The sequence below is a fragment of the Mustela nigripes genome, chromosome 14 (assembly GCF_022355385.1).
Source record: "Mustela nigripes isolate SB6536 chromosome 14, MUSNIG.SB6536, whole genome shotgun sequence".
Classification (NCBI taxonomy): domain Eukaryota; kingdom Metazoa; phylum Chordata; class Mammalia; order Carnivora; family Mustelidae; genus Mustela; species Mustela nigripes.
The window spans coordinates 106,581,664-106,605,720 of NC_081570.1; the positions used below are offsets into that span (position 1 = coordinate 106,581,664).

General features: G+C 46.1%; 1 protein-coding gene and 1 pseudogene across 6 annotated transcripts in view; one reads left to right on the top strand and one right to left on the bottom strand.

The window, feature by feature from the left end:
- TUFT1 (tuftelin 1) overlaps positions 1 to 23,684 on the top strand; it is a 46,907-nt gene extending 23,223 nt beyond the window's left edge. Inside the window, exons 2-13 of one of the 6 annotated variants that reach the window (XM_059376154.1) lie at positions 1,959 to 2,033; positions 2,423 to 2,524; positions 7,044 to 7,130; positions 7,668 to 7,757; positions 10,068 to 10,133; positions 13,578 to 13,691; positions 17,248 to 17,376; positions 17,994 to 18,088; positions 20,299 to 20,404; positions 21,864 to 21,947; positions 22,523 to 22,623; positions 23,228 to 23,684. In XM_059376154.1, the coding sequence (XP_059232137.1) occupies positions 1,959 to 2,033; positions 2,423 to 2,524; positions 7,044 to 7,130; positions 7,668 to 7,757; positions 10,068 to 10,133; positions 13,578 to 13,691; positions 17,248 to 17,376; positions 17,994 to 18,088; positions 20,299 to 20,404; positions 21,864 to 21,947; positions 22,523 to 22,623; positions 23,228 to 23,294 (1,116 nt within the window). In that variant the 3' untranslated portion in view covers positions 23,295 to 23,684. The remainder of the gene's footprint in view (positions 1 to 1,958; positions 2,034 to 2,422; positions 2,525 to 7,043; positions 7,131 to 7,667; positions 7,758 to 10,067; positions 10,134 to 13,577; positions 13,692 to 17,247; positions 17,377 to 17,993; positions 18,089 to 20,298; positions 20,405 to 21,863; positions 21,948 to 22,522; positions 22,624 to 23,227) is intronic. The other 5 variants (XM_059376156.1, XM_059376155.1, XM_059376158.1 and 2 more) reach the window with 5 other exon arrangements.
- LOC132000768 (prefoldin subunit 1-like) lies at positions 9,296 to 9,982 on the bottom strand (annotated as a pseudogene).
- Positions 23,685 to 24,057: the final 373 nt, after the last annotated feature.

Here is a 24,057-nt window from a genome sequence, read left to right on the forward strand (position 1 = left end):
ATGTGGCATTTCAGTGTGAACTCTTGAGGGCCTTGCGGATGTCCCATGTGAAGATGGGAAGAAAGGACATTTAAGGCGAATGGTGGAAGCAAAGTCACCAAGGTGGAAAAGCCCGGGATGTATTGGACTGGGGGAATGAGGAGCAGTAACAGAAGAAGTGAGTTGACCCAGGCTCTGGAGGGCCTGATATGTCCCCACTAAGGATCTAACTTGTATTTGGTAGGAATTAAGTGTTTTTGTAAAAGCAGCTACATTGCTAGGATTGGGAAGCCCTAAGAGTCATGTGGGAGTGTCTTCCATCTGTCCCAAATTTGGGTTCATTTCCAGAAGTAGGAGGAGGCTAATATTTGAGTACCTCTTTCTTATGTGGCAAAGAACAACCTCCATACACTTTCAGTTAATTTTCAGCAAAACCCCCGCTAAGTAGTGTTGGAGGGTAGTGTTGTCATTTTATAACGAGAACACTGAGAATTAAGTATCTAACCACAGAGAGTGATTTCTTCTCTCCCAAGTTCTTTTCCTTGCACAGGAAGGACTGTTCCCTGCCCAGAGAAGCCTCTCCCAGCTCCCTCCATGGAGCACATTCTTTCTTCCTCCTTTCCTTCCACCAGTCATTTGGAATGTTAGGAAGGTTCCTTAAAACCATGTTAAGGACCTCAAAGTCACTGTTGTCCTTGGGTAGCTCAGCATCCATCTTCCCATCATTGCCTGGGGGAAGCATATACTCTCTTTTCATGCTCTCATGGTATCAAAGCTGGGAGGAACCCTAGAGATACATAGTCCAACTCCTGATTTTTCTGGTGCAAGCCAGAGGCCCAGCAAGGCTACATCTTCCATCCAGCTCTACACAGAATGCAGAAGACTGGCAGGGTTGGGTCCTCTCTGCCTTGCTGACCCTCTCTTTAATGTTATTACCCCAGATCTCCACCACCTGCTTTTTCCTATTACCATAGGATTTCCCTCTCCATGTGTTCTATTTGACCCACAGTTTGTGTTTTAAACCTTCTTTGATTTAGGCAAGAAAACCTGCTTCTTCTTTTGAAATGAGACTCATCTGTAAATAGATATCTATTGTCGTGCCTTCTTTCATTTGGATAATTTCTGGATGTCTTGTAAAAGCAGGGGCTTAGGGTGCCTACGTGGCTCGGAGGGTTAAGCCTCTGCCTTCTGCTTGGGTCATGATCTCAGGGTCCTGGGATCAAGCCCCGAATAGGGCTCTCTGCTCGGCACGGAGCCTTCTTCCCCCTCCCTCTCTGCCTGCCTCTCTGCCTACTTGTGATTTCTCTCTCTCTGTCAAATAAACAAATAAAATCTCTCTCTCAAAAAAAGCAGGGGCTTGGGGGCGCCTGGGTGGCACGTCAGTTAAGCCTCTGACTCTGGGTTTTGGCTCACGTTGTGATCAGGTGGTGAGATTGAGCCCCACACTGGGCTCCGCGCTTATTGCTGAGTTTGTTTAGGTTCCTCTCTCCCTTTCACTCTGCCCTCCAACGTCTCTCAAATAAATAAGTAAATCTTAAAAAAAAGGAGGGGGAGGGTTTGGATTCAGCTTCTGTCCCTTAGTTTGGTTCAGGAAGGGTATCCTAGGCTTGTAAAGTGCATCGGTGGCTTCCTGGTTGGCTGTCAGGTGTGGGAACCTTGGATTGCGTGTGCCTTCGAGGCTGGGAAAACGGCCGTGCGTGCAATGTGCTATAATCTGAGGATCAGGGTGGCTAGCCCTTCTGGAGTTCCATGGAGCAGCATGCTGGACAGTCTCTGGTGTGGCATCAAGAGCATGGTCAGAGGCCCCAGGGACATCCTGCCACCCAGGAGTGACTGCTCTTAGGCAAGCTAATGTCCCCTTTCCAGACCTCAGCTTTTCTGTCCAGTGGTGCCACTCCACAGGGCTGGCAAAAGCGTCCCTGGGCCAGTCCCGGATGGTGAAGGTAAGGGGTTATTGTTGCTGTCATTGTCATTATTAGGGCAGCGTGGACATTCTCAGGCTGACTCTACAGAGAGAACTGACAGGAGATGAACTTGAACACTTAGCCCAGAAGGTAGGGAGGTTTCTGGTGGGGTGAAACCTCTCCCTCAGCCAGTTCTCCTTCCTTGCTGCTGACTTCCCATGCCAGTGCTGCCGGGAGCCAACTCCGCTGCTGCTCAGGATCACCTTTCAGACCCACCACCTGACCGCGGCATTGTGCACGGCTTTGAGACGAGGGGAGACCCCACTGAAAGTGAAACTAACCTGCAATTTCTGCTAATTTCCCCTGTCTGGTGTTGCTGCTGTGTGGCTTCTGGTAGGGGTTCTGAAGTGAATTTTATAGGGGAAATCAGACTAACCCTTTACATCTTCTAAGGAGCAGGTATTCTGCATTGGGCAAGGGGCACATGTTCCGGGCTTGTCATGATTTCTGAGCCATTTTTCTCTCTCTCTTTCTGGCAGGCGGGCAGGAAGACCTATGCCGTGGTGTCTGGCCGCTCGATCAGTCATTCCCTGGCCTCAGAACTGGTGGAGTCCAATGATGGACATGAGGAGATCATTAAGGCAAGCTTAGTTCACCTGCACTCTTTCTCTCTCTCCTCTCTCTCCTCTCTTTCCTTATAGGCCTGCAAGAGGGAGTAGCTGACTTTGCCACAGGGTTTGACTAGGAGGAACCAGGAATGCTAGTTCCTGGGCATTTCCCTGTAAAGATCTTAATTAACACCAGGAGACCACAGTCAGTGTGTGGTGACTTTGGTGCAACCCAGCCCCAGGCAAGAGAATGGATGAGAGGACCTTTCCAGGTGCCTATCTCACTATCCATATTTAGCTTCTGGAGGTTGTGAAGATAGGTGGGAGGTGTGTTTAGGGAACTTACTATTTTTTAATAAAGCAATTTTTGTTTTTTCTTTTTAAAAAGCAGCTCTTTGAGGTATAATTCATATACCATACAATTGATTCAGTTAAAGTGTACAATTCAGGTTTTTTGTTTTGTTTTTTAAAGATTTTATTTATTTATTTGACAGAAATCACAAGTAGACGGAGAGGCAGGCAGGCAGAGAGAGAGAGAGAGGGAAGCAGGCTCCCTGCTGAGCAGAGAGCCCGATGCGGGACTCGATCCCAGGACCCTGAGATCATGACCTGAGCCGAAGGCAGCGGCTTAACCCACTGAGCCACCCAGGCGCCCCTACAATTCAGATTTTTAGTATGTTCACAGAATTGTGCCATCATCACCACTCTTAATTCCAGAACATTTTCGGTCACTCCTTTCTGCTTCTGGCAGTCACCAATCTATTTTCTCTGTCTCTGTGGATTTGCCTCTTCCAGGCAGCTCACGTAAATGGAATCCTAGAACATGGGGCCTTTGTGTCTGCCTTCTTTCACTTAGCATAATAGTTTCAAGATCCAGTCATGTTGTAACATATGTCAGTACTTAATCCTTCTCATGGTTCAATAACATTCCCCTGAATGGATATATCACATTTTGTTACCCATTCATCAGTTGATGAACATTTGGGTTGTTTCCACCGTCTGGCTGTTATGAATAATGCTGCTGTGAATATTCAAGAGCAGGTTTTTTTGTGGATATTTTCAGTTTTCTTGGTACACACCTAGGAGTGGAATTGCTAGGTCATTTGGTAACTCTGTATTTAATCTTTTGAGGACCTACCAGACTTTTTCTCAAAACATTTATTCCGTTTTGTACCCCAACCAGCAAGGTAGGAGTGTTCCAGTTTCTTTGTATCCTTACTGATACTTGTTATTATCTGTCTTTTTGATTATAGCCATTCTATTGCACGTGAAGCCATGTCTTGTGGTTTTCATTTGCATTTCTCTGATGGCATGCTTCCATATGCTGATTGCCTATTTGTGTATCTTCTCCAGAGAAATATTTATCCAAATCGTTTGCCCATTTAAAAATTCAACTAGGAGGCTCAGTTGTTAAGTGTCTGCCTTTGGCTTAGGTTGTGATTCTGGGATCCTGGGATCAGGCTCCGCGTTCAGCGGGAAGCCTGCTTCTCCCTCTCCCACTCCCCCTGCTTGTGTTCTCTCTCTCTCACTGTCTCTGTCAAATAAATAAATAATCTTAAAAAAAATTAATTGTAGGGATGCTTGGTTGGCTCAGTCGTTAAGGGTCCACTTTTGGGTCAGATCATGGTCCCAGGCTCCTGGGATGGAGCCCTGCATCAGGTTCCCTGCTAATGGGAGGCCTGCTTCTCCCTCTCCTACTCACCGGCTTGTGTTCCCTGTCTCGCTGTGTGTCTCTCTCTGTCAAATAAATAAATAAAATATTTTTAAAAATTAAATAAATACAAATTCAGTTGTGTTTAAAGAGTTTATATGTAGGTACAAGTGATGATGTGGCCACACTTTCTCCATGGTCTTATCTTTGCTATATTTGAATTTTTAAATAGCAGTGAATAGTCCAAAAGACTTGTAATGATGAGTAATTAAATTGGCCAAAAAGGGTTTGGATATATGAATATTATAAATAAAACCTTATCATATTTGTTAAAAGAAGTCAATTGTGTTTTAATTTTCTAGATATAAGGGTTCCTTATATATTCTGGATACTAACTAGACCCTTATGATATATATGACTTGGAAATATCTAAAAAAATTTTCCCATTCTTTTTTTGTTTTTTACTTTCTTTCTTTCTCTCTCTCTTTTTTTTTTTTTTAAGATTTTATTTATTTGACAGAGAGAGAGATCACAAGTAGACAAACAGGAAGGCAGAGAGAGGGGGAAGCAGGCTTCCTGCTGAGCAGAGTTCGATCCCAGGACCCTGAGATCATGACCTGAACTGAAGGCAGAGGCTTACCCCTCTGAGCCACCCAGGCACCCCTTGTTTTTTTACTTTCATAATGATGTCCTTTGAAACAAAAGTTTTTAATTTGATGAAATCCAATTTATGTATTTTTTTTCTCTTGTTGGGTTTTTGGTGACATATCTAAGAAGGTCACAACCCAACCCAAGGTCACAAGGATTTATTCCTATATTTTCCTCAAAGAATTATAGTTTTAGCCCTTTGAATAGGCCTATAATCCATTTTGGGTTAATTTTTGTGTATGGCGTAAGGAAGAGGTCCAATTTCATTCTTTTCCAAGCGAATCTCCATTTATACCAACATCATTTGTTGGAAAGACTATTCTTTCCCCATTGAATTATCTTGGCATCCTGTCAGATAAAATCAGTTTAGGGTATTTTTATTGTGTTATTATTGTTTCTGGACTCTCAGTTGTATTCCATTGATTTATGGGTCTCCTAATGCCAATTCCACACTGACTTGATTACTGTACCTTTGTTATTTTTGTTAACATTTTGTTAATACTGGGGCACCTGGGTGGCTCAGTCCATTAAGCGTCTGCCTTCAGCTCAGGTCTTAATCTCAGGGTACTGGGATTGAACTCCGCATTGGGCTCCCTGCTTAGCAGAGAGTCTGCTTCTCCTTCTGCCTGATGCTCCCCCTGCTTGTGCTCACTCTCTCTTTCTCTCTCTGACAAATAAATATAATCTTTAAAAAAAATTGTTAATATTTATTAGTATTTGTAATTTTGTTATTTTTCAGGATTATTTTAGCTATTCAGAGTCCTTTGTATTTCCATATGAATTTTAGGATCAGTTTGTCAGTTTCTGCAAAGAAGCCAGCTTGGATTTTGATAAGAATTATGTTGAAAGTATAGATCAGTTTGGGGAGTATTCATCTGTTTTTTTTTTTAATTCCACATATAAATGAAATTGTATGCTATTTGTCTTTCTCCAGTTAACTTATCTCACTTAGCATAATACCCTCTAGTTCCATCCACGTAGTATTTTTTCTTTTTGTTGCTATTGTAAATAGAATTGTTTATAAATTTCATTTCAGATTGTCCCTTGCTAGTGTCTAGAAATTTTTTTGTTTTTGTTTTTTGTATGTTGGTCTTATATCCTACAACCTTGCTACAACCTCTAATAGTTTTGGAGTGGATTCCTTGGCGTATTCTCTCTCTCTCTTTTTTTTTTTTTTAACATTTTTGTTTTTTAATTTTTTTTTTTTTTAATTTGACAAACAGAGATCACAAGCAGGCAGAAAGGCAAGGCAGAGAGAGAGGAGGAAGCAGGTTCCCCGCTGAGCAGAGAGCCTGATGACGGGCTCGATCCCAGGACCCTGGGATCATGACCTGAGCCAAAGGCAGAGGCTTTAACCCACTGAGCCACCCAGGCACCCATCTTTGGTGTATTCTATATAAATGAACACTTCATCTGCAGATGGAGATAGTTTTTCCTCTTTCTTTTCAATCTGAATGCCTTTAATTAATTTCTGTTTCTTATTCAAAGAATAAGAAGGGCCATTGTATGGCCCTTAGAGAAAGCCAAACCACCCCATAATTCTATCAATGTAGTCATTGTTGTTATTACTGTGTTGTGTATCCTCGTAGACATTTTCCTTCGCGCGTGGACATTTTCCTTTGCACGCTTGCGCGCGCGTGTGTTTTTTCAGAAGTTAAATTGTACTGTATATATTCTGTCCTACAATTTGCTTGCCCCCCAACAATGTAATGCTTTAAATGTTGGTTTGTAACATCTTCTGTGTCCATAAATGTAAATGTCTGGTATTCTAATGGCTGCATAGTATGCTATTATAGACATACCACAATTTAAGTAATTCCCCATTGTGGAACATTATGCCTGTTTCCATTTTTGTAGTCATAAACAATATTTTGCTGAACATGTTACTACACTGTGAATGTCTTTTATAATACAGGAAATAAATATTTTCTTTATTGTGAAAGAGTCAAGCATGTATAGAGAAAAATGTGTAAATCTCTTTTTACAACTTCCTTTGCATAAATTTACATATATATATATATTTGAGTGTTTATGCCAGTTTGGCTAAATTTATTTCCTTAGGATAAATTTCCAGAAGTAGATTGGGTAGGTCAAAGAGTCAGTATCGTTCTCAGCCTTCTGATTTCAGTGGTCGAATTGGCATGCAGAAAGGCAGTCAGTTTACCTTCCCAGCAGCAGTGTATGAGCCTGCCCGTGTGCCATGAACTCACCAGGGTGTTCCGTAACTGAGTGGTGCTGTTTTCCTTATTGCAGGTGTACCTGAAGGGGCGGTCTGGGGATAAGATGATCCATGAGAAGAATATCAAACAGCTGAAGAGTGAGGTGCAATACATCCAGGAGGTGGGCCTCCATCCCTCTGTGGGAACCTCCCATGTTTTTGACTCCCTTCTTTTGTAAGCTTTGGTTCTCTCCCATCTGCTCCCTTCATCCCCAAAGTGCCACCAGGGCCCCTGGTGTCAGGTATCATTTCCTGCCCTTCCATCAGTCAGCCAATCCATTCACCAACAGTAGTTACCCACTACCGTGTGCCCAGCACTGTACTACCCCAGACATCATCTCTAAGACTGCTGGTCTTTTTTCCCCCGCTTTTCCTGACCCTCCCCTATAGCTCTTGTTGGCTCCTTGGCCCTTGTCATCATGTAATAACATATTACATGTTTCATGTGTTTGCCTTTCGCGTTGTGTGTCTCTGCAACAAAAATGTTCGCTCTGGCAGGCAGGGCTTCCTATTTGTGTAGGAAGGACTTGCCCCTAGCCAGTGCTGAGGGCAGGACCTAGCTCACAGGAGGAAGGGATGGGGATGGACACAAAGCTGGGTGAGGTGGTACGCTCTCTTTCCTTCTCCCAAAGCTCAGGCTTCTTGCCCTCCCCTCCCAGGCCCGGAACTGCCTGCAGAAGCTCCGGGAGGACATAAGTAGCAAGCTTGACAGAGATCCGGGAGATTCTCTCCGTGGACAGGAGATACAGGTAATAGGAAATGGTTGATGGTCGGATCCTCATGGAAGATGTTGTTCTAGGCAGTCCCTTTTGCCAGTCGAATCGTGGGTGCGGAGTCTCCCACGACTGCCAGGAAAGGCGCAAATACAGGCGATGTTGGCTTTCTTAGAGCACTCACAACCTTCAGTGCTCTCCAGCTGGTGGGCACTGGTGTTTACACCTATCAGCCTGTAAAAAGTATCCATGTTCCCAAAGCAGTGTATAAAAACAGAGCTTATGTAAATAAAATTACCATTAAGTTATTGGTGAAAACCTCTTCCCTGCAAGGATTCTGTGATCGCTCTATTTGCGGCATGGAGTCTCATGAAGCAGACACTTGCCTATAAATGTAAACTTCTTATAAGTCAATCTTGCTTAACTGGGACGGCACCATGGTGTGAATTGGAGGTCTTGGCCCTTGTGTGTTATTTGTGTATGTAGCTGTCTCTACCCAGGCACCAGAAGCTCCCTGAGGTTAGGGTTCATCCCACCCCGTGTCTCTGTAGCCCCACACTCAGCACAGGGTCAACGATGCAGAAGGTCATCAGTAAATGTCATACTGAACCTATTGGAGAGGTCTTCTTGAGATGAATGAGTAACCCTGGGATCTTGCTTTTTGGCTTTTCTAAAATTGGAGGCTAGAAGGGTGCTCAGGAGAACAGACCTGTCTCTTCCATTTCACTCTCATCCTCCTTTAGATGTTGAGTTTTATCTCCTTCATCTGTGTTTTGTTTGGGGAATGGTGGGGGCTAGTCTTTCTCCAGCAGCCCCTGCCCTCATTCTCCTGAGGGAAACAGTGACCTGGAAGCTAATGGCAGCAAGGTTCCTCTCTGGCGTAAGCGTGGACGAGGCTTGTGTGGTGTTTCCCCCTAATTCATTTTGCTGTGATGGAAGGTAGGACTTTCACTGCCCAAACTCACATCTGGCGGCTGGGAGGTGCTTTGTGAGGTGACTGAAGAGCCTGATGTGCCCAGATACAGGCCCGAAAGTCCAGGGCCCTTGCTTGCACAGACCAGGAGTCATATGGTGAATAATCAGGCTTTGGGCTGGAAGGGATTACAGCAAAGGCCGCTTCGCCTTCCGCTTTATGCTTCATCAAACCTTGTCAGGATCCCTGAGGGGCAATGGAAGCTCTTTGTTGGTGGCAGGCAGCTGCATGTATTCCCTGGGCTTCCAGGAGTCAGCCTGCATGTTGTTCTGTGTGCTGAAAGGTTTTAGCCTGGGGTTCCCCTCATCCTCCCCATGAGGCTAGATAGAGTATTCCCTTCCAAGGCCACACATGTTTCTCCACTGCCTGTCCTCTCCATTTTCCACAGAGTGCTCAACGTCTTTTTTCTCTTCCTGCCTGCCCTCCTACTCGCCTTCCTTCCTTTTCTTCTTTCTCTTCCTCCTTCACTTCCCCTTCCTCTTCTTTCTCTATCTTCTCCACCTCTTTCTTTTATTCTGAGATTTGAATTCTTCAGATATTAAATGTTTCAAAGTTGGTTGTTTGGGTTGTTTTTTTTGGGGGGGGGGGGACAGATGCCTTTTATTGGTCTAAGCAGTGTAATGAGTAATAGGCTTGGACAGAGCTCCCCTGTCTGTCCTGGCTCCCATCTTCCCTCTCCTGGGAGTTGGTGATTCACCCCTAAGGGAGAAGAGTGTTCTGGGTAGGGGTGGCAGACAGAGCCAGGATAAAAAATACAGAGCTGGGATCTGAAAGGGGATCAGGGTGAAGTAGAAAATATAGGGTTACCAGATCATCCAAATAAAAGTCTGTCAGGGTAGAAGAGAGGCTGTTTCCCCACATGGGCCCCTCTGCCCTTGCCAGGAATGGGAGGGGGCAGGAAGCTTCTGCTAGAGATTTCCTACTGTGCCCTTCGTGCCATTAGCATCTCCTGGATGTTGTCCTCAGCTTCCTTCACACTCCACTCTAGGTAGGATTTCTTCTGCTCTAATTCTTTAATTTTTTCCTCTGCTATTTTCTGTTTCTCTAATAGTTGACTGTGAATTACCTCCTTGGACTGAAGAATAAACATTCTTCCTACACCTTCATACATGTTAGTCTCATCTACCAAAGTCATAATCTCTGTATCTGTAAGATGTGCATGCTTTTTCGTTCTGTTTAGCTGTTCAATCTAGCTGTCTGCAAGCTTCACCTTCTGTTGAGTGTCAGTTACTTTGGCTTGAAGTTCTGTGAAGGTCTTCTTTAACTCCAGATCCACAGGAGCCGTCATCTTGGTTCAATCGGTGCGCCTGCGCAGTAGGATAAAACCAGTGTTTGGGCTGTTTTAACTACTTATTTTATTTTCCTTTGAATAGGTGGTGTTAGAAAAGCCAAATAGATTAAATCCAAGCTCCACGACCCAGTATAGCAGTTCACCTGAGGTACGTTAACAGGGAAAATGGTAACCACTTCACTGCAAAAGAGGCAGGATAGCTTCCTCCCTGATCCCCTTGTTATCACTCTTCCTCTCTCACTAAAGGTAAGAGTAAAGTTTCTGTGAAAATTCAAACAGAGAAACAATACAAACTGGAAATTCTCCTTGCCCAGTTCTACTCCTTTGAAGGATCCACTGTTAACAGATTGAAGTGGGTGGATCCTTTAGTGCTCTTGGCCTTTGCTGCTGATTAAAATGGCCCTGGGAGCTTTCAGGAGACAAGCCTGGTGTCAGCCCCAGAGATTGTAATTTAATTGGTCTGAGACGTGGACTGGGCATTGGGACTTGAAAAAGCTCTTCAGGGGGAGCCTTGCTGGCTCAGAGGGTAGAGCATGCAACTTTAATTTTATTTAATTTTCTTTGTTTATCTATCTATCTATTGAGGGGGGCTGTGGAGAGAGGGAGTGGGAGAGAGAATCTTAAGTAGGCACCACAGTCAATGTGGAGCCTGACTTGGGGCTCCATCTCACAACCCTGAGATCATGACCTGATCAGAAATCAAGAGTTGGAGGCTTAACCGATTGAGCCCCTGAGGCACTCTGAGCATGCAACTTTTGATCTTGGGGTTGTGAGTTTGAGCCCCATGTGGGGTGTGGAGATTACTTAAGAATAAAATCTTAGAAAAAAGAGAATATATCTCTTTAGGGGATTCTAATGTTTAGCTAAAGCTGAGTATGTTTTTCTTTTCTTTTCTTTCTTTCTTTCTTTTGTTAATCTCTACATCCAATGTAGGGCTCAAATTTGCAACTCCAAGATCAAGAGTCTCATGCTCTTCTGACTGAGCCAGCCAGGCACCCCTCTAGTGTAATTTTCTATACATAGAACACCTTATCTAAATAACATATGCCTATTTGTTTGTATACATATTAATATATACATACATACCATTGACACATGTATAAATACATGTGTATAATATACACATACTTTGCACAGATTCAGGGTCATGATAAATACATTATTCCGTGCTTTCTTTTCAATTTTTTTTAAACTGTAGCTTCCATCAACTTAAAGTTTATTAAATTTATAGCCTTCTCTCTATTTTAGTACATGTAGATCTACCTCCTCCTTTTGAATAATGCCATAGTGGTATTTCTTTCCATGGCTGCCCTTGTTTATTTATTTATTAAAATTCCAGTATAGTTAATATACAGTGTCAGTATAATACAGTGACTCAACAATCCTATGTATTGCCCAATGCTCATCCTGGCTGTCCTTTTTGAAAAAAATTATCCCCCAGCTTTATTGAGGTTTAATTAAGAAATAAACATGGCTATCATTGTTAGGAAAAAAAGGGGGTGGGGCCTTTGTTATTACCTTTTGTGATTATGTAATAAGATATGCTTATCATAGAAAATTTAGGAAATTCAGAAACAAGCGTGAAAGAAGAAAAAATGTCATTTGAATGTACCCAGAGAAAAGCCATTTTTTTGTTTTTTTTATTAACATATAATGTATTATTTGTTTCAGGGGTATAGGTCTGTGATTCATCAGTCTTACATAATTCACAGCACTCACCACAACACACACCCTCCCCAGTGTCCATCATCCAGCCAGCCCATCCCTCCCACCCTCCCTCTTCCCTACCAGCAATCTTCAGTTTCCTGAGATTAAGAGTCTTTTATGGTTTGTCTCCCTCTCTGGTTTCATCTTGTTTCATTTTTCCCTCCCTTCCCCTATGATCCTCTGCCTTGTTTCTCAAATTCCTCATATCAGAGAGATTATATGATAATTGTCTTTCTCTGATTGACTTATTTTGCTTAGCGTGATACCCTCTAGTTTCATCCATGTTGTTGCAAATAGCAAGATTTCATTTTTTGGTGGCTGCATAATATTCCACTGTATATGTATATATAGCACATCTTCTTTATCCATTCATCTGAAAAACGACGGTTTTAAATGCAAATGTGTGTTATAATATCGAGATTATACTATATATAGCATTTCTTTCTGTTTGTTTCTTTTGTCTGGGTGGGCTTTTTTGTTTTGTTTTGTTGTTGGATTGTTTTTTTTATGGCTCTGGAGTGCAGGTCTGAATCAGATCTACCCATCCATTAGGGCATATTATCATCTCTGGTCTCATAATGACCTTTTCCTTTTTTTTTTTTTTTATTCTGCCTACCCTGCCAAAAAGTATACATTCTAATATATTCAATGTATGGCTTAGATATGTCTATGTTTTCAATTTTTATAATGAATTTTGTTTTCCTTTTTACCCAACACCATGTTCTTAGGATCTATCCTCACAACTGTACTTAAATCTGGTGTGTTTCTAACTCCTACATGCAGAGTTTTGTAACTAACTTTTTTCTCTTCACATTATACCATGAACATTTTCCATGTCATTAAATAGCCTTATTAGAACACCGTCTGAAATAAGCACATAGTGGTTTTCTCCAGGAGCTTTTAAATTGTTTTCACCTGCTCAGCAACTTAGGTATGGATCGAGGGCCATGAACTGGATAACATCTTGATGGCTAGAGTTTGGCATGTTGTGATTCTAGCTGCTCACTCTAGATGTGCAGTTTGAATTTTTTCTCTTCCCCTGCATCACCATAGTTGGTAACAGGTTATAATAACACCTGGTACTATTTGTTCAGCTTTTTCTCCTCACGAGCTCTAAGCCCTACCGGATATTATCTTATATTTGAGTCAGCCTGTGAGGCAGGCCATGGTAAGGCGTCTTCTTGCTGCTTCACAAAGGCCCACTGGACTCAGTGATGGTGCAGCAACTAGGGCCTTGTGGCCCGCCTCCCAGCTGAGAGCTCCGTGCTTCCTAAAGTGCAAGACAGGTAAAGATTTTTCTGTTAGACTTGCTGGGAGCTGGTAACTGGGGGCAAGACCCCACATGCCAGCACAGTGCTAACCACCAACCCACGACTGGGTGTGTCTAGGGAGAGACTTGTGGTAACCTTGATGAAGTATCGAATCAGAGTCCTTGTAGTTGGTTGGGTGTTTTTGCTCTAAACCTGCCCGTCCATCAGTAACCCTCTGTGTGCTGGTCTCTGTGCTAGCTGCAGAGAAGACCAAGACGTGTGCCTTTGGGGTGCATCCCTCCTGGTGGGTGTGGCCCAGTCCCTGCCCTTGGGGCGCTGTAGTCTAAAGGGGAACACGGTCTCCCCTCTCGAAGAACTCGTCTAATGGAAGCAGGACCTACAGGTGAGGATGGCATTAGCCTACCTGTTAATCCATTGATACCTGTATAAAAATTACTGGGTGTGTCCTAAAATCATCAGGTGAGTTTGCTAGTTGAGTTCCCCAGCATATGAAGAGTGTTTTCGTGTGAATAACTCAGTGTGGTCTGGACAAGAGGGCCCACTTGTGTGTTGCAGGGGACCTCCTCTTACACAAACACGGGGCCTTCACCTTCTTTTCTCTGCTCTGACTGTAGGTAGATGCCTACATAAGTGAAGATGCCGAGAGCTTGAGAAAGACTGTGCGGGACCTGCTTGTCAAGCTGCGGGAGGCTGAGCGGCAGCACCAGTCAGACCGAGTGGCTTTTGAGGTGAGATTTGGGGTTCAAGGAGAAAGTGCCCCAAGGGTTGGGTTGCTGAATATAGGGGCCATAACTTAGCATGGACTTCATGTCTTTCTGGCATGTGCCAGCCCCTAGAGAGGTCAGGCTTTGAGGCCTGGGCACTTTCCTGTCTGCTTTTCGCATTCCTGGGCATTTACAGTTTTTGCTGTTCAAGTCGAGTCCATGGTTTAAAGGTTGGCACTTGTTTCTCTGCTGAAGTTGAGTGGTAGTGCTGGTCTGGGATAGCGGGTAACTCAGGGGCCGTTACTCTTACCACAGTAAGAATTACTGGGCTCTAGGCAGCTCACAGGCAGGGACTGTTGCTGTCAAGGTCACCCATGTCTGGCATAACATCTGACGTAAGGTGGGTACCTCTTAAATGTGGACTGGATAAGTGGGTGGAACAGTATGGCTATAGAAAAATCTGTGTCCATGAAGTCAGAGGACTTCCTGAAGTCAAGTCTTACAGAGCTTTGTGATTTGGAATGAGTATTTCAATTATTGTTACAAAAGCAATACTAATTATTATGGAAGATTTAAAAAGTACAAAAGTCTGTTGAGAGTGAAAGCCCCCCACAATTTAAAAGTGTGTGAGGTCTGCCATACTTTCCAGAAAATTCTTTGAGTATAAAATGAGGTACACTGGAAAGATACTAGGCTTTTGCATGAGATTAGCCATCTGTTATCTGCTATTGTTCATCCACATGTAAAGAATTTCTGTGTCATAAATGTGTAATGATAGGCTGTGCCCTGCCCAGGCATGCCAGGAGCTGGTGGTAGGAAGAAGACCGAATGCTTCTCTTCTGTGAGACTAAGAGAGAGAATTTTTAAGAGGGATATTGAGGGGGCAGGAGAAGGCAGAGGGCTAATCAATTGCCTTTAGAGATGATCTGTTATTTGAGCAAGTAATTTAACCTAAGTATCAGTTCCAAATAATGTAAAAAGGGGTCGTTTTAAGTATACAAGTGTGGTCTGTGAATTGAGAGGTAAGACACGTACATATATATATATTGCTCCGAAGGATTTTAGAAACATAAGATAACCCTGTATTTTTCTTAGTGATCAATTTAGTTAAGCGGGTTTTGCTATCCTAAATAGTTTGGACTTCACGTGATACTGTGACGAGTTTGTTCTTGGAACAAAGTAGTTGTGCAGTAAAGGAGTTTGCCGCATCTGTTTCAGAACCCACAATTTGGGTAAGTGGGTTGACAATGGATCATTTTGGTGATCAGCTGTTCCCTACCTTCTTGGTACACATCAGGAGGAAGGGATGCTGAGGCTTTAGCACTGACCAGACTCTGAATTTTGGAAAGAATTTTTTTTTGGGGGGGGGTAAAGATTTTACTTATTTAATGACAGAGAGACACACAGCAAGAGAGGGGACACAAGCAGGGGGAGAGGGAGAAGCAGGCTTTTTGCCAAGCAAGGAGCCCAATGCAGTGCTCGATCCCAGACCCCTGGGATCATGACCTGAGCTGAAGGCAGATGCTTACACCACTGAGCCACCCAGGTGCCCTGGGAAGAAATTTCTACACTGAGGGGTGTTATGAAGCACTTGTTGGTTTGGGCCATCTGTGGGGGCGGGGGGTCTGCTAGCTCTGGGTTTCAGTGCTTGACCAAAAGGGTCCAGAGTGAAACCCTAAGACAAGAAGGTCCCAGACCGCTGTAGCCACCTGCCCCCAGTTTCCCAGAAGGGGCTGGCCTTAATAAGCAGCCTGTCTGCAGTCAGAGGTGCTGTTTCTGCTGTTGGGGTAGGTTGGCACACCCTCTCAGGATTCAGAGGCTCCTTCCAGGCATTGCTGACTGGAGCAACAGGGACAAATGTGGCAGAGGAGTATGTTTTTTCCTTTGTGATCCCGCAGCAGAGTGTGAGGATCAGCCCATGACCCATTAACGCTGTGCTCTGAGGACACACCAACCTGCGTGCAATGTTAGGTACAGAAGTGAGAGCTTTTGTTTTTATGTTCCTGTCCATGGGGCTAGCCTGTTCCAGGCTAAAAAGGGACCTTTGGAGGCTTTTCTCTGTCTTTCTAGTGAATGAAACTCTCTGATCTACGTTTCTATAAAGGCGGTAGCAAGGGCAAGATTGTTAGTTACCGTGAAAACAACCTGCCAGTGGGCATGGGTTTTCTGTTCCACCAGCAGCAGCCTGCTGTCAGGAAAGGTTCACAGAAAGTTGGCTCTGCACAGGGCTGGTGTGCAGCATGGATGTGTCTCATCACATGTCCTCCTGGGCTTTGCTTTCTCTTCCCTGAGTCTGACTTTGGGAGGGGTCAGACAAACTGGTGACTTTGGTGTTCTGTTTTCCCAGGGCTGCGTGGACTTTTGAGTGGTTATATGGATTCTTCTGTAGCAACTGACTGGGGAGTCAGTGTGGGGTATCTGGGAAGAACTGAGATGAATAATGAAGTCATTGTGTTCTAGCATTGGCTCTGTTATTCCCTAGCTTTGTACTTTGGGTAAATCAGTTGACCTTTAGTTGCAAAAGGAGAGGATTAGACTAGATGAGTACCAATTCTTCTCATGACATTAGCGAGCAGTAACTGTGTGCTAGGTACTGGGCTGAGCTCTGGAAATATAATGGTTCTTGCCGATGGCCCACTGGGGCGTGCACACAAGTGACTGGGCAAAATCCCCTCAGTGCTCTAAGAAGGAAGGCCACACAATGGAAGGACTACTCACTGGGCATGGAGGCTTCTGGAAGAAAGGATATCTAAGCTGAGACCTGATGTTGGCATGCGGGAGGAAGGGAGGCAAGTTCTTCCTTAATTTTTCATTCTAAAATTCTGCTTCTTTCTCTTCCAAATTGGCTGTCATCTTGGAAATGGAACAATTCTTCCTGGGGCCCTTCTAGGTGCTATTTTGTCCTTGTTATGCAGGCTGCAGTATTGCTTGATGTGAGGGTGAGGAAGAGTGGGAACAAAGAAGGAAGGACGTGGAGATATGCTCCCCTGGATTCTTTGTGTTTGCATTTATAGGAAAGTCACAGCCCTGGGTTAATCTTGGGTGGCACTGGCCAACTGGGGGCTGGGGCAGAGGAGATATTGACAAAGTCCACCATCTGGAAAGTGCTAATGGGTTCCAAATGTCACTCTAAAGTAGAGCTGGATCAGGGGGCCTGGGTGGTGCAGTCAGTTAAGTGTCTGACTTGGTTTCAGCTCAGGTCGTGATCTCAGGGTCATGAGATCGAGCCTGGTGTCCAGCTCTATACTCAGTGTAAAGTCTGCTTAAGACTCTCTCTCCCTCTCCTTCTGCCCCTCCCCACACCCCTACCCCTTGCATGTTCTCTCTCAAATAGATAAATAAATCTTTAAAATTTAAAAAAAAAATAACAGCTTGATCAAGTATGTGCCAGTGAACCCTGGAAGTGGAGATACCTGCTGGTTTCCCAAGTCATCCTAGAATCATGAATGGGAAAGAGGGGGGTGCCTCCCTTCCCCTATCGCTGCGCCCTGGGCCCTGGATCCTGGGTTCTTTCCTAAGGTTTTTATCCACGTTTGCTCTTTCCCCTCCATTCCCTTCACCCATCTGCGTCCTGTCTTAGGTCACACTCAGCCGGTACCAGAGAGAAGCAGAACAGAGTCAAGTGGCCCTTCAGAGAGCAGAGGACCGAGTGGAGCAGAAGGAGGCTGATGTCGGAGAGCTCCAGAAGCGCCTGCTAGGCATGCAGGCGGTAATAGTTGGAGTCCTGCCTTCAGGGCCTAACTCCTGCGCTGGGGGAAGGAGGGGGTGGTCCTGGGAATAACTGAGACCACTGTAGTCTGCTTTTATGAACAGTACCAGTAAAACACACTTCACTGCTTCCTCAGCAAATACTTTCGAGAACCTTTTAGCCTTTAAGGAACAAGAGGTCTTTCTCTCTGCTAAGCTGAGCCCTTGCTAACTAGAGTTGAACCCATTTCCACTTCAGTTGGGTTCTTATAGAGCTGCCCTTTATGGGCTTGTGAAAAGAAAAGAAAAAAAGAAAAGACGGAACTGCTCTTAAGGAGCCACAGGGCCTGGTTTCCCAGGGACCGGCAGCCATAGCCACCAGGTGGGCCTGGATAACACAGGGCCAAGCTCTCTGTCCAGGTAGCTGGGTGAGGCTGGGAAGTTCCTGTGTGCTGAGGGTGGGAAGAGTTATCCCTGACAGGGGAGGGTGCCTCAGCAAACCAGCTTGGCCTGCTGCTCTTTGGCAGCTATCCCAGACCCAATAGGGGCTGAGCCCCAGCCCTCAGGCCCCTATCACCCCAAACACAGAAACCATTGCTACCTCCTTATCCTAGGTTTTCTTCCCTTTGGCCCATCCAGGAGCATCAGGCCTTATTGGTGAAGGTCAGGGAGGGAGAAACAGCCCTGGAGGAACTTCGGAGCAAGAACACTGACTGTCAAACAGAGCGAGAAAAGTAAGGGCCCATGTTCCCCGGGGAAGCTGGGGTGCAGGGAGGGGAGGGCGCGCCATGCAGCCTGCAGCTCTGTGGCAGCCTGGCCTGGGGAGGAAGCTGGAGCTGATGTCAGATCTTCCAGCTCTGAGTCACGGTGTGGCTCCTCTGGGTGGGGCCCTGCCCAGGGAGATACTGTTTGGGAGGCTGCCATCTTGGGGGAGTTCATTTTCCACAGAGTAGGAGCCTAAAGTAAAGGCTTCCATGGTGTTAGCGCCAAGGTCAAGTGGGAGCTGGTGAAGTTCCTGCTGTTCTGGCACATCATTCTACAGGCTGTCATACGGGACGCGCATGTGGTAGTATTGCACCATAGTTTCCGCCCCTCAAAACAAAGGCCGACTGGAAATTATTTGAGGGCAAATCAAAAACTTCCTCACAAGTCATGCTTCAAAAAATACAATAAGTATCTTCATGAAGAGATTCAGAACTTCCTGTCCCTTGAAGCTACTCCAGCTGAGAACCAGGGGTCGCTAGGATGCTTTCTGCTCCAAGATGTTCACAGATTCCCTCTGATAAGAGATCCCAGGCCCTACCAGTGAAGCTTATGGAGCAAAGAACGGGCCATTTTGGACCTTTAAGGATTTGGAAATTTTTCATGCTGCTGGCAACTAATAAGTAAGACCGCAAATGGTAAATCAAAGTTAACAGCATCTTGGGTCTGTTCTCCATAGTGTGAATTGGATTTTTTTAAATTCAACAGACATCACCTGGAGGGCCTTCTAAGGCATTTCAAGATGAACAGACATGATCTTTTTTCTTTTTTGTTTTAAAGATTTTATTTATGTATTTGACAGAGCTATCGCATGAGAGAGCCGCACAAACAGGGGGAGTGGGAGAAACCGGCTCCCCAGGAGCATGAACAGCAGCCATAGCCACCAGGTGGGCCTGGATAATGCAGGGCCAAGCTCTCTGTCCAGGTGGCTGGGTGAGGCTGGGAAGTTTCTGTGTGCTGCCAAAGAGCACACAGAAACCTCCTACTCCATGGAAAATGAACTCCCCCAAGATGGCAGCCTCCTAAACAGCAGGGAGCCCGATGTGGGGCTCCATCCTATGGTCCTAGGATCATGACCTGAGCCAAAGGCAGATAGATGCTTAATGAACTGAGCCACCCAGGCGCCCCTACAGACATGATCCTTGCCCGCTTGGACCCCACAGTCAGTGGGGAGTATCTTCCCTCCTTCGGGATAACCTCAGTCTAGGCATGGGAAATGGAGACATTGTATCGTAGCCTCCTTTTGGGCTCAATGTCATCACGGAATTGTTTTAAATTACTCAGCCCTCCTTCTTTCCCAGCAGTGGTGCTTATGGGCAGGTGACTGAGAGGAAGCATCAGGAGAAACAGAAAAGACCCAGATAATCCAAAACTGAGGCTTGGGAATGGCACGAAATGGCTATGCACCAAAAATGTTAGTCTTCTTAGTAAAAGGAGACTGGTCAGTAGGGCACTGGAGAGTTGATGGTGGACACTCAGACTGTGTGAGGCTTAGGGAGGATGTCGGGGTTCAGAGTGCATTATACTCCACCCCCAACCTCACCAGGAGCCCTGCCCTCCTGCTGCCTCAGGCAGGAGCGGAGAGAGATGGGTACTAGCAGTCTGAACTCCTGGACACCCTGCCTGGTCGCTGGACCTCTGGGGATCTTGGCCCAGTTGAGAAGATGCAGAGAATATAGCAGTCTCTGGAAATCAGGAGATTTAGGAACACACTTGAATCTTATCTCCCTCTTGACACAGAGTCCTCTCCAACAGCTTGATGGCATTGGGTATCATACTCCCAGCTCCCACTCAAATCTCTCCAGGAATGAGGAGCTCATCACACCTGAGGCAGGGCATGTTCTGACAGCTTGAATGCTGTCCTGTGTTAGCATGAGGACTGCTTCCCTGGACATCAACCTGTCGGATCTAGTTGTACCTTCTAGAACTTTCCAGAATGACTTATCCATTCTTACCTCTCTGAGTGGCAGTTCCCTTGTTCAGTCTAGCTGACCTCTAGCGAGGCTTCCACCGCACTGTTCCAAGGTGTCCCAAGCAACTCCTCCTTGTGGCAGACCACTGGGGCATCAGGCAGAGAGGATCATGGTCATGGATACCCCCCAAGCCCCAGGTTCTTTCTGTGACTGGGTAGAGAAGTGCATCATTCCCCTCCTCGCCTCAGCTTTCTGTTCTTCCTCCCCAGGGCTGCCAACCTGGAAAAGGAAGTGGCCGGGCTGCGGGAGAAGATCCACCACTTGGATGACATGCTGAAGAGCCAGCAGCGGAAAGTGAGGCAAATGATAGAGCAGGTAAGCTGTGCCCGCGTCACCCCATGCCACCCACCCCCTCGGGAAGTCGCCATGTGGGGCCCGGCCCTGTTTTCCTGTCAAGTCTATGCCTTTGCTGTTCATGCTCCTGGGGAGCTTGGCTTATAGTTCTTATATTAACACATTAATGCTGCACCTGGGTGGCTCAGTTGGTTATGCGTCTGCCTTCAGCACAGGTCTTGATTCCAGGGTCCGGGAATGGAGTCACAAGTTAGGCTCCCTGCTCCCCCTGACTCATTCTCTGAATTTCTCTTGCTCTCTCTCAAGTAAATAAAAATTAAAATAAAGAACAAAGGAAAAAAAAAACAAGAAAAACATTTATGGCTACCAGTTACTAGATTTGAGTGATTGGTATTTGCTTTTCTCCTGTCTTTCCCCTTTGACTTTAATCATCTGCCTTCTGCTGGGAAGGAAGGAAAAGGTTAGTCTCTCTTAAACGTTGAAGAACACTGGTAAATGAATAATGAAGTCACAATAAAGTCACTTATCTGGGTGCAGATTATCAACCTTTGACCCTCACAGCAGATTTTCTGCCTTCCCCTACCAAACTCAGGATATGGTGTTTTGCAGAATAGTCTTCAGAATTTAGAATTCTGAATTTAGAATTTAGAATTCTTTCAGAATTTAGAACACCCTAACTGGGAGGGCATATTTGCTGCCTGTCAGCTCCACAAGGACTAGGATTTTTCTATCTTGCTCCCTGCTATTTCCTGGTGTCTAGAACAGAGCCTGTCTCATAGTAAGCACTCAAGAGATAGTTCTTTTTTTTCTTTTTTTTTTTTTTTTTAGATTTTTATTTTAGAGAGAGGGAGTACAAGTGTAGGGGATGCATAGAGGGAGAGGGAGAAACAGGGTCCCCGCTGAGAAGGGAGTTCTATGTGGGGCTGTATCCCAGGATCCAAAGGCAGATGCCTAACCAACTGAGCCACCCAGGTGCCCTGACAGTTACTTTTTTTTTTTTTTTTTTTTAAGATTTTATTTATTTATTTGAAAGAGAGACAGGCAGAGGGAGAGGAAGGGAAGCAAGCTCCCTGCTGAGCAGAGAGCCCAATGTGGGGCTCGATCCCAGGACCCTGGGATCATGACCTGATCTGAAGGCAGCAGCTTAACCCACTGAGCCACCCAGGCACCCCCCCGACAGTGACTTCTTGAATGAATAAATGAACAATGTGTATTTCTCAACATTAAATGGAATGGGTTTTAAGCCATCCCTGATTTTGGATCGTCAGGGTGGTGTTCTCACCACCCTTCCCCTCACACCTGGGATAATCAAGAGCTCAATATGGACTGAAAGGAGGCTTTTCTCGAAAAGCTAAGGAAGTCATGTAAGAGGTACAAAAGTCTGCCTTTTGCTTCTGGCTCCCCAGCAGCAGGGGGAGGTTTGACAAGCATATACTGAGTCATTTTAAAATGAACCCTATTTTCTCCCACATCTTTGCAGCTCCAGAATTCAAAAACTGTGGTCCAGTCAAAGGACAGCACTATCCAGGAGCTTAAGGAGAAAATCGCCTACCTAGAAGCAGAGGTGTGTGTACTGGGCAGTCCTGGGAAGGGAGCAGGCTCTTGAAGACAGGACCGTACATAGGGAGGGAGAGAGATTCTGCCTGGCTGCTGCTCTGAAATGAGCATCTGGGATCATTGTTATGGAGTCAGTGCTTTCTGGAACCCTTCAGGGAGTTACGGTGATGAAACCTGTCCCCACTCTAAGGGGGCCCATCATCCCGTGTCATGAGTTTAGCAAAGGAGGAGACCACGAGCTGGGCTGTGAATGGGGAGGCATTCCTTAGGAGGGGGTCTTGTGTTCTCCACAGCTAAGGTGGTGGCCTCGTTCAGCTCATGAGTTCTTAGTCTAATTCCCCCCTTTCCTGAAAGTTGGGGAGGACAGCAGGGAACGATCAGTGTCGCACAGAATTCTCGAAGGGAGGAAGCAGGAGTGAGAGCTGGAGGAAGAGGGTGGTCAGGCATGGTGAAGATGAGGGAAGAGGGGAGGGTACCCTGGTGGTGGCATGCATGGCAGGGGTAGTGGGGACCGCAGCACAGACAGAGGTGCAGAGACAATGTCACAGCTGGCCGACTCTGACCCCACAACCTGTATTACAGAATTTAGAGATGCATGACCGGATGGAACACCTGATAGAAAAGCAGATCAGTCATGGCCACTTTAGCACCCAGACCTGGACCAAGACCGAAAACCTGGGCAAGTGAGTGGGAGTGCCCATGGTGGGGCCCGGGTGAGGAGTATGGGAGGAGGGACAGAGCTGTGGGAAGGAAAGCTTTAGTGTTGAGGCCAAGGACAAGGCTCTTTTAAATCCTGTTTCTGCTCTCAGTGTCTAATCTGACCTGTTCTCCACCTGAACCATTTTCTAACCAGGAGTAGAGCCTGGTAGCATAGCCCCAGGGAGGCTCACAAAACAGCCTCTGGATGCAGATGGACCCCCTGAAATTGTTTGTGACAATCAAGGTGTAGCAAAGTGTGTATTTCTAGAGAGAGGCCCTTTTTTTTCCCAAGAGACTCACAGAAAGGTCCCAGATTTTGAAAAACATCAAGAATCACAGCTAGACCCGCTTCTCAGCTGTTGAACTGCTCCCTGTTTTTCCGCCACCCCTATTCCTCAGATAGCAGCACCCGCCCCCCCTTCTCTTCTCTTAGACGCTGCTGACAGTTACAGTTCCGAAGTCTGAGAACCAAGAACTCAGCTGGCACTGACGTGTGGAACCCAGGGCCGGGTGGGGGTTCAGACATGGGAGGTGGCTGTGTGTGGGGCAGGCGACAAGCAGCACTCAGAGTTTGCCATTTTCTTTCAGCGTGAGGATATCCAAGCCCCCCAGCCCTAATAAGCCCATGCCTCTTATTCGAGTGGTGGAAACATGAGCAGAAGAGCTGGATGCTGCTGTTGCCGCTGCTTCTCACCTGCGGAGAAGCCGCCGCCCCTGTAGGCTGCTCGCCCCGACTTTGACTTCCTGACTGATCCCTGGGCTGGGGGTCCATGTGTCCCACTGTTTCCAAGCTCCTGCCCCCTGTGTGCTGGGCAGACAGAGGATGCACACCCCTTCTGGACACTGCAGCCCTGGAGGACGTTCACCCACCAGCGAGAGCCAGGGCAGTATCCTTATTCCTATAGTTACTAGTTTTCTCTGTAGTAGAGCCGCCCTTCTCTTGTAGGCTGGAGTTCAGCTGCCCCAGGATCCAGGCCCTCACTGGGTCGGGAGAGGTGGCAAGATTTCCCTCACCCAGAGAAGCTGGAGGCACCAAGGTCTACAGCGAGGGGAGGGTATCCGGGGAAGGGGGAATGAAGTTCCCTCCACAAACACAGCTCAGTTCTTCACAACTCATTGTTTGTTTTTCCACTCACTCTGCCCTCAGCCCCTGCCTACCCGGGCCTCCTACAGACAGACCCAGAGCCCCAGAGCGACCTGTCATGGCCTGGGGCAGAGTCAGTGAGCTGCAGCTTTGACTGGCCAACCTTGTCTTCCTGGGAGAAGGAAATGTACATTCCGCGAGTAGCTTTTAGTGGAAAGGTTCTGTGGGGCCACAGGGAGTAATGTGTGACTTCTCTCTGCTGGGGAGACTCCCAGCATCTCTTAGGGTTTTCCCCTAAGATGCAGTGCAAGGTACACCTCAGTCTTTTTGACTC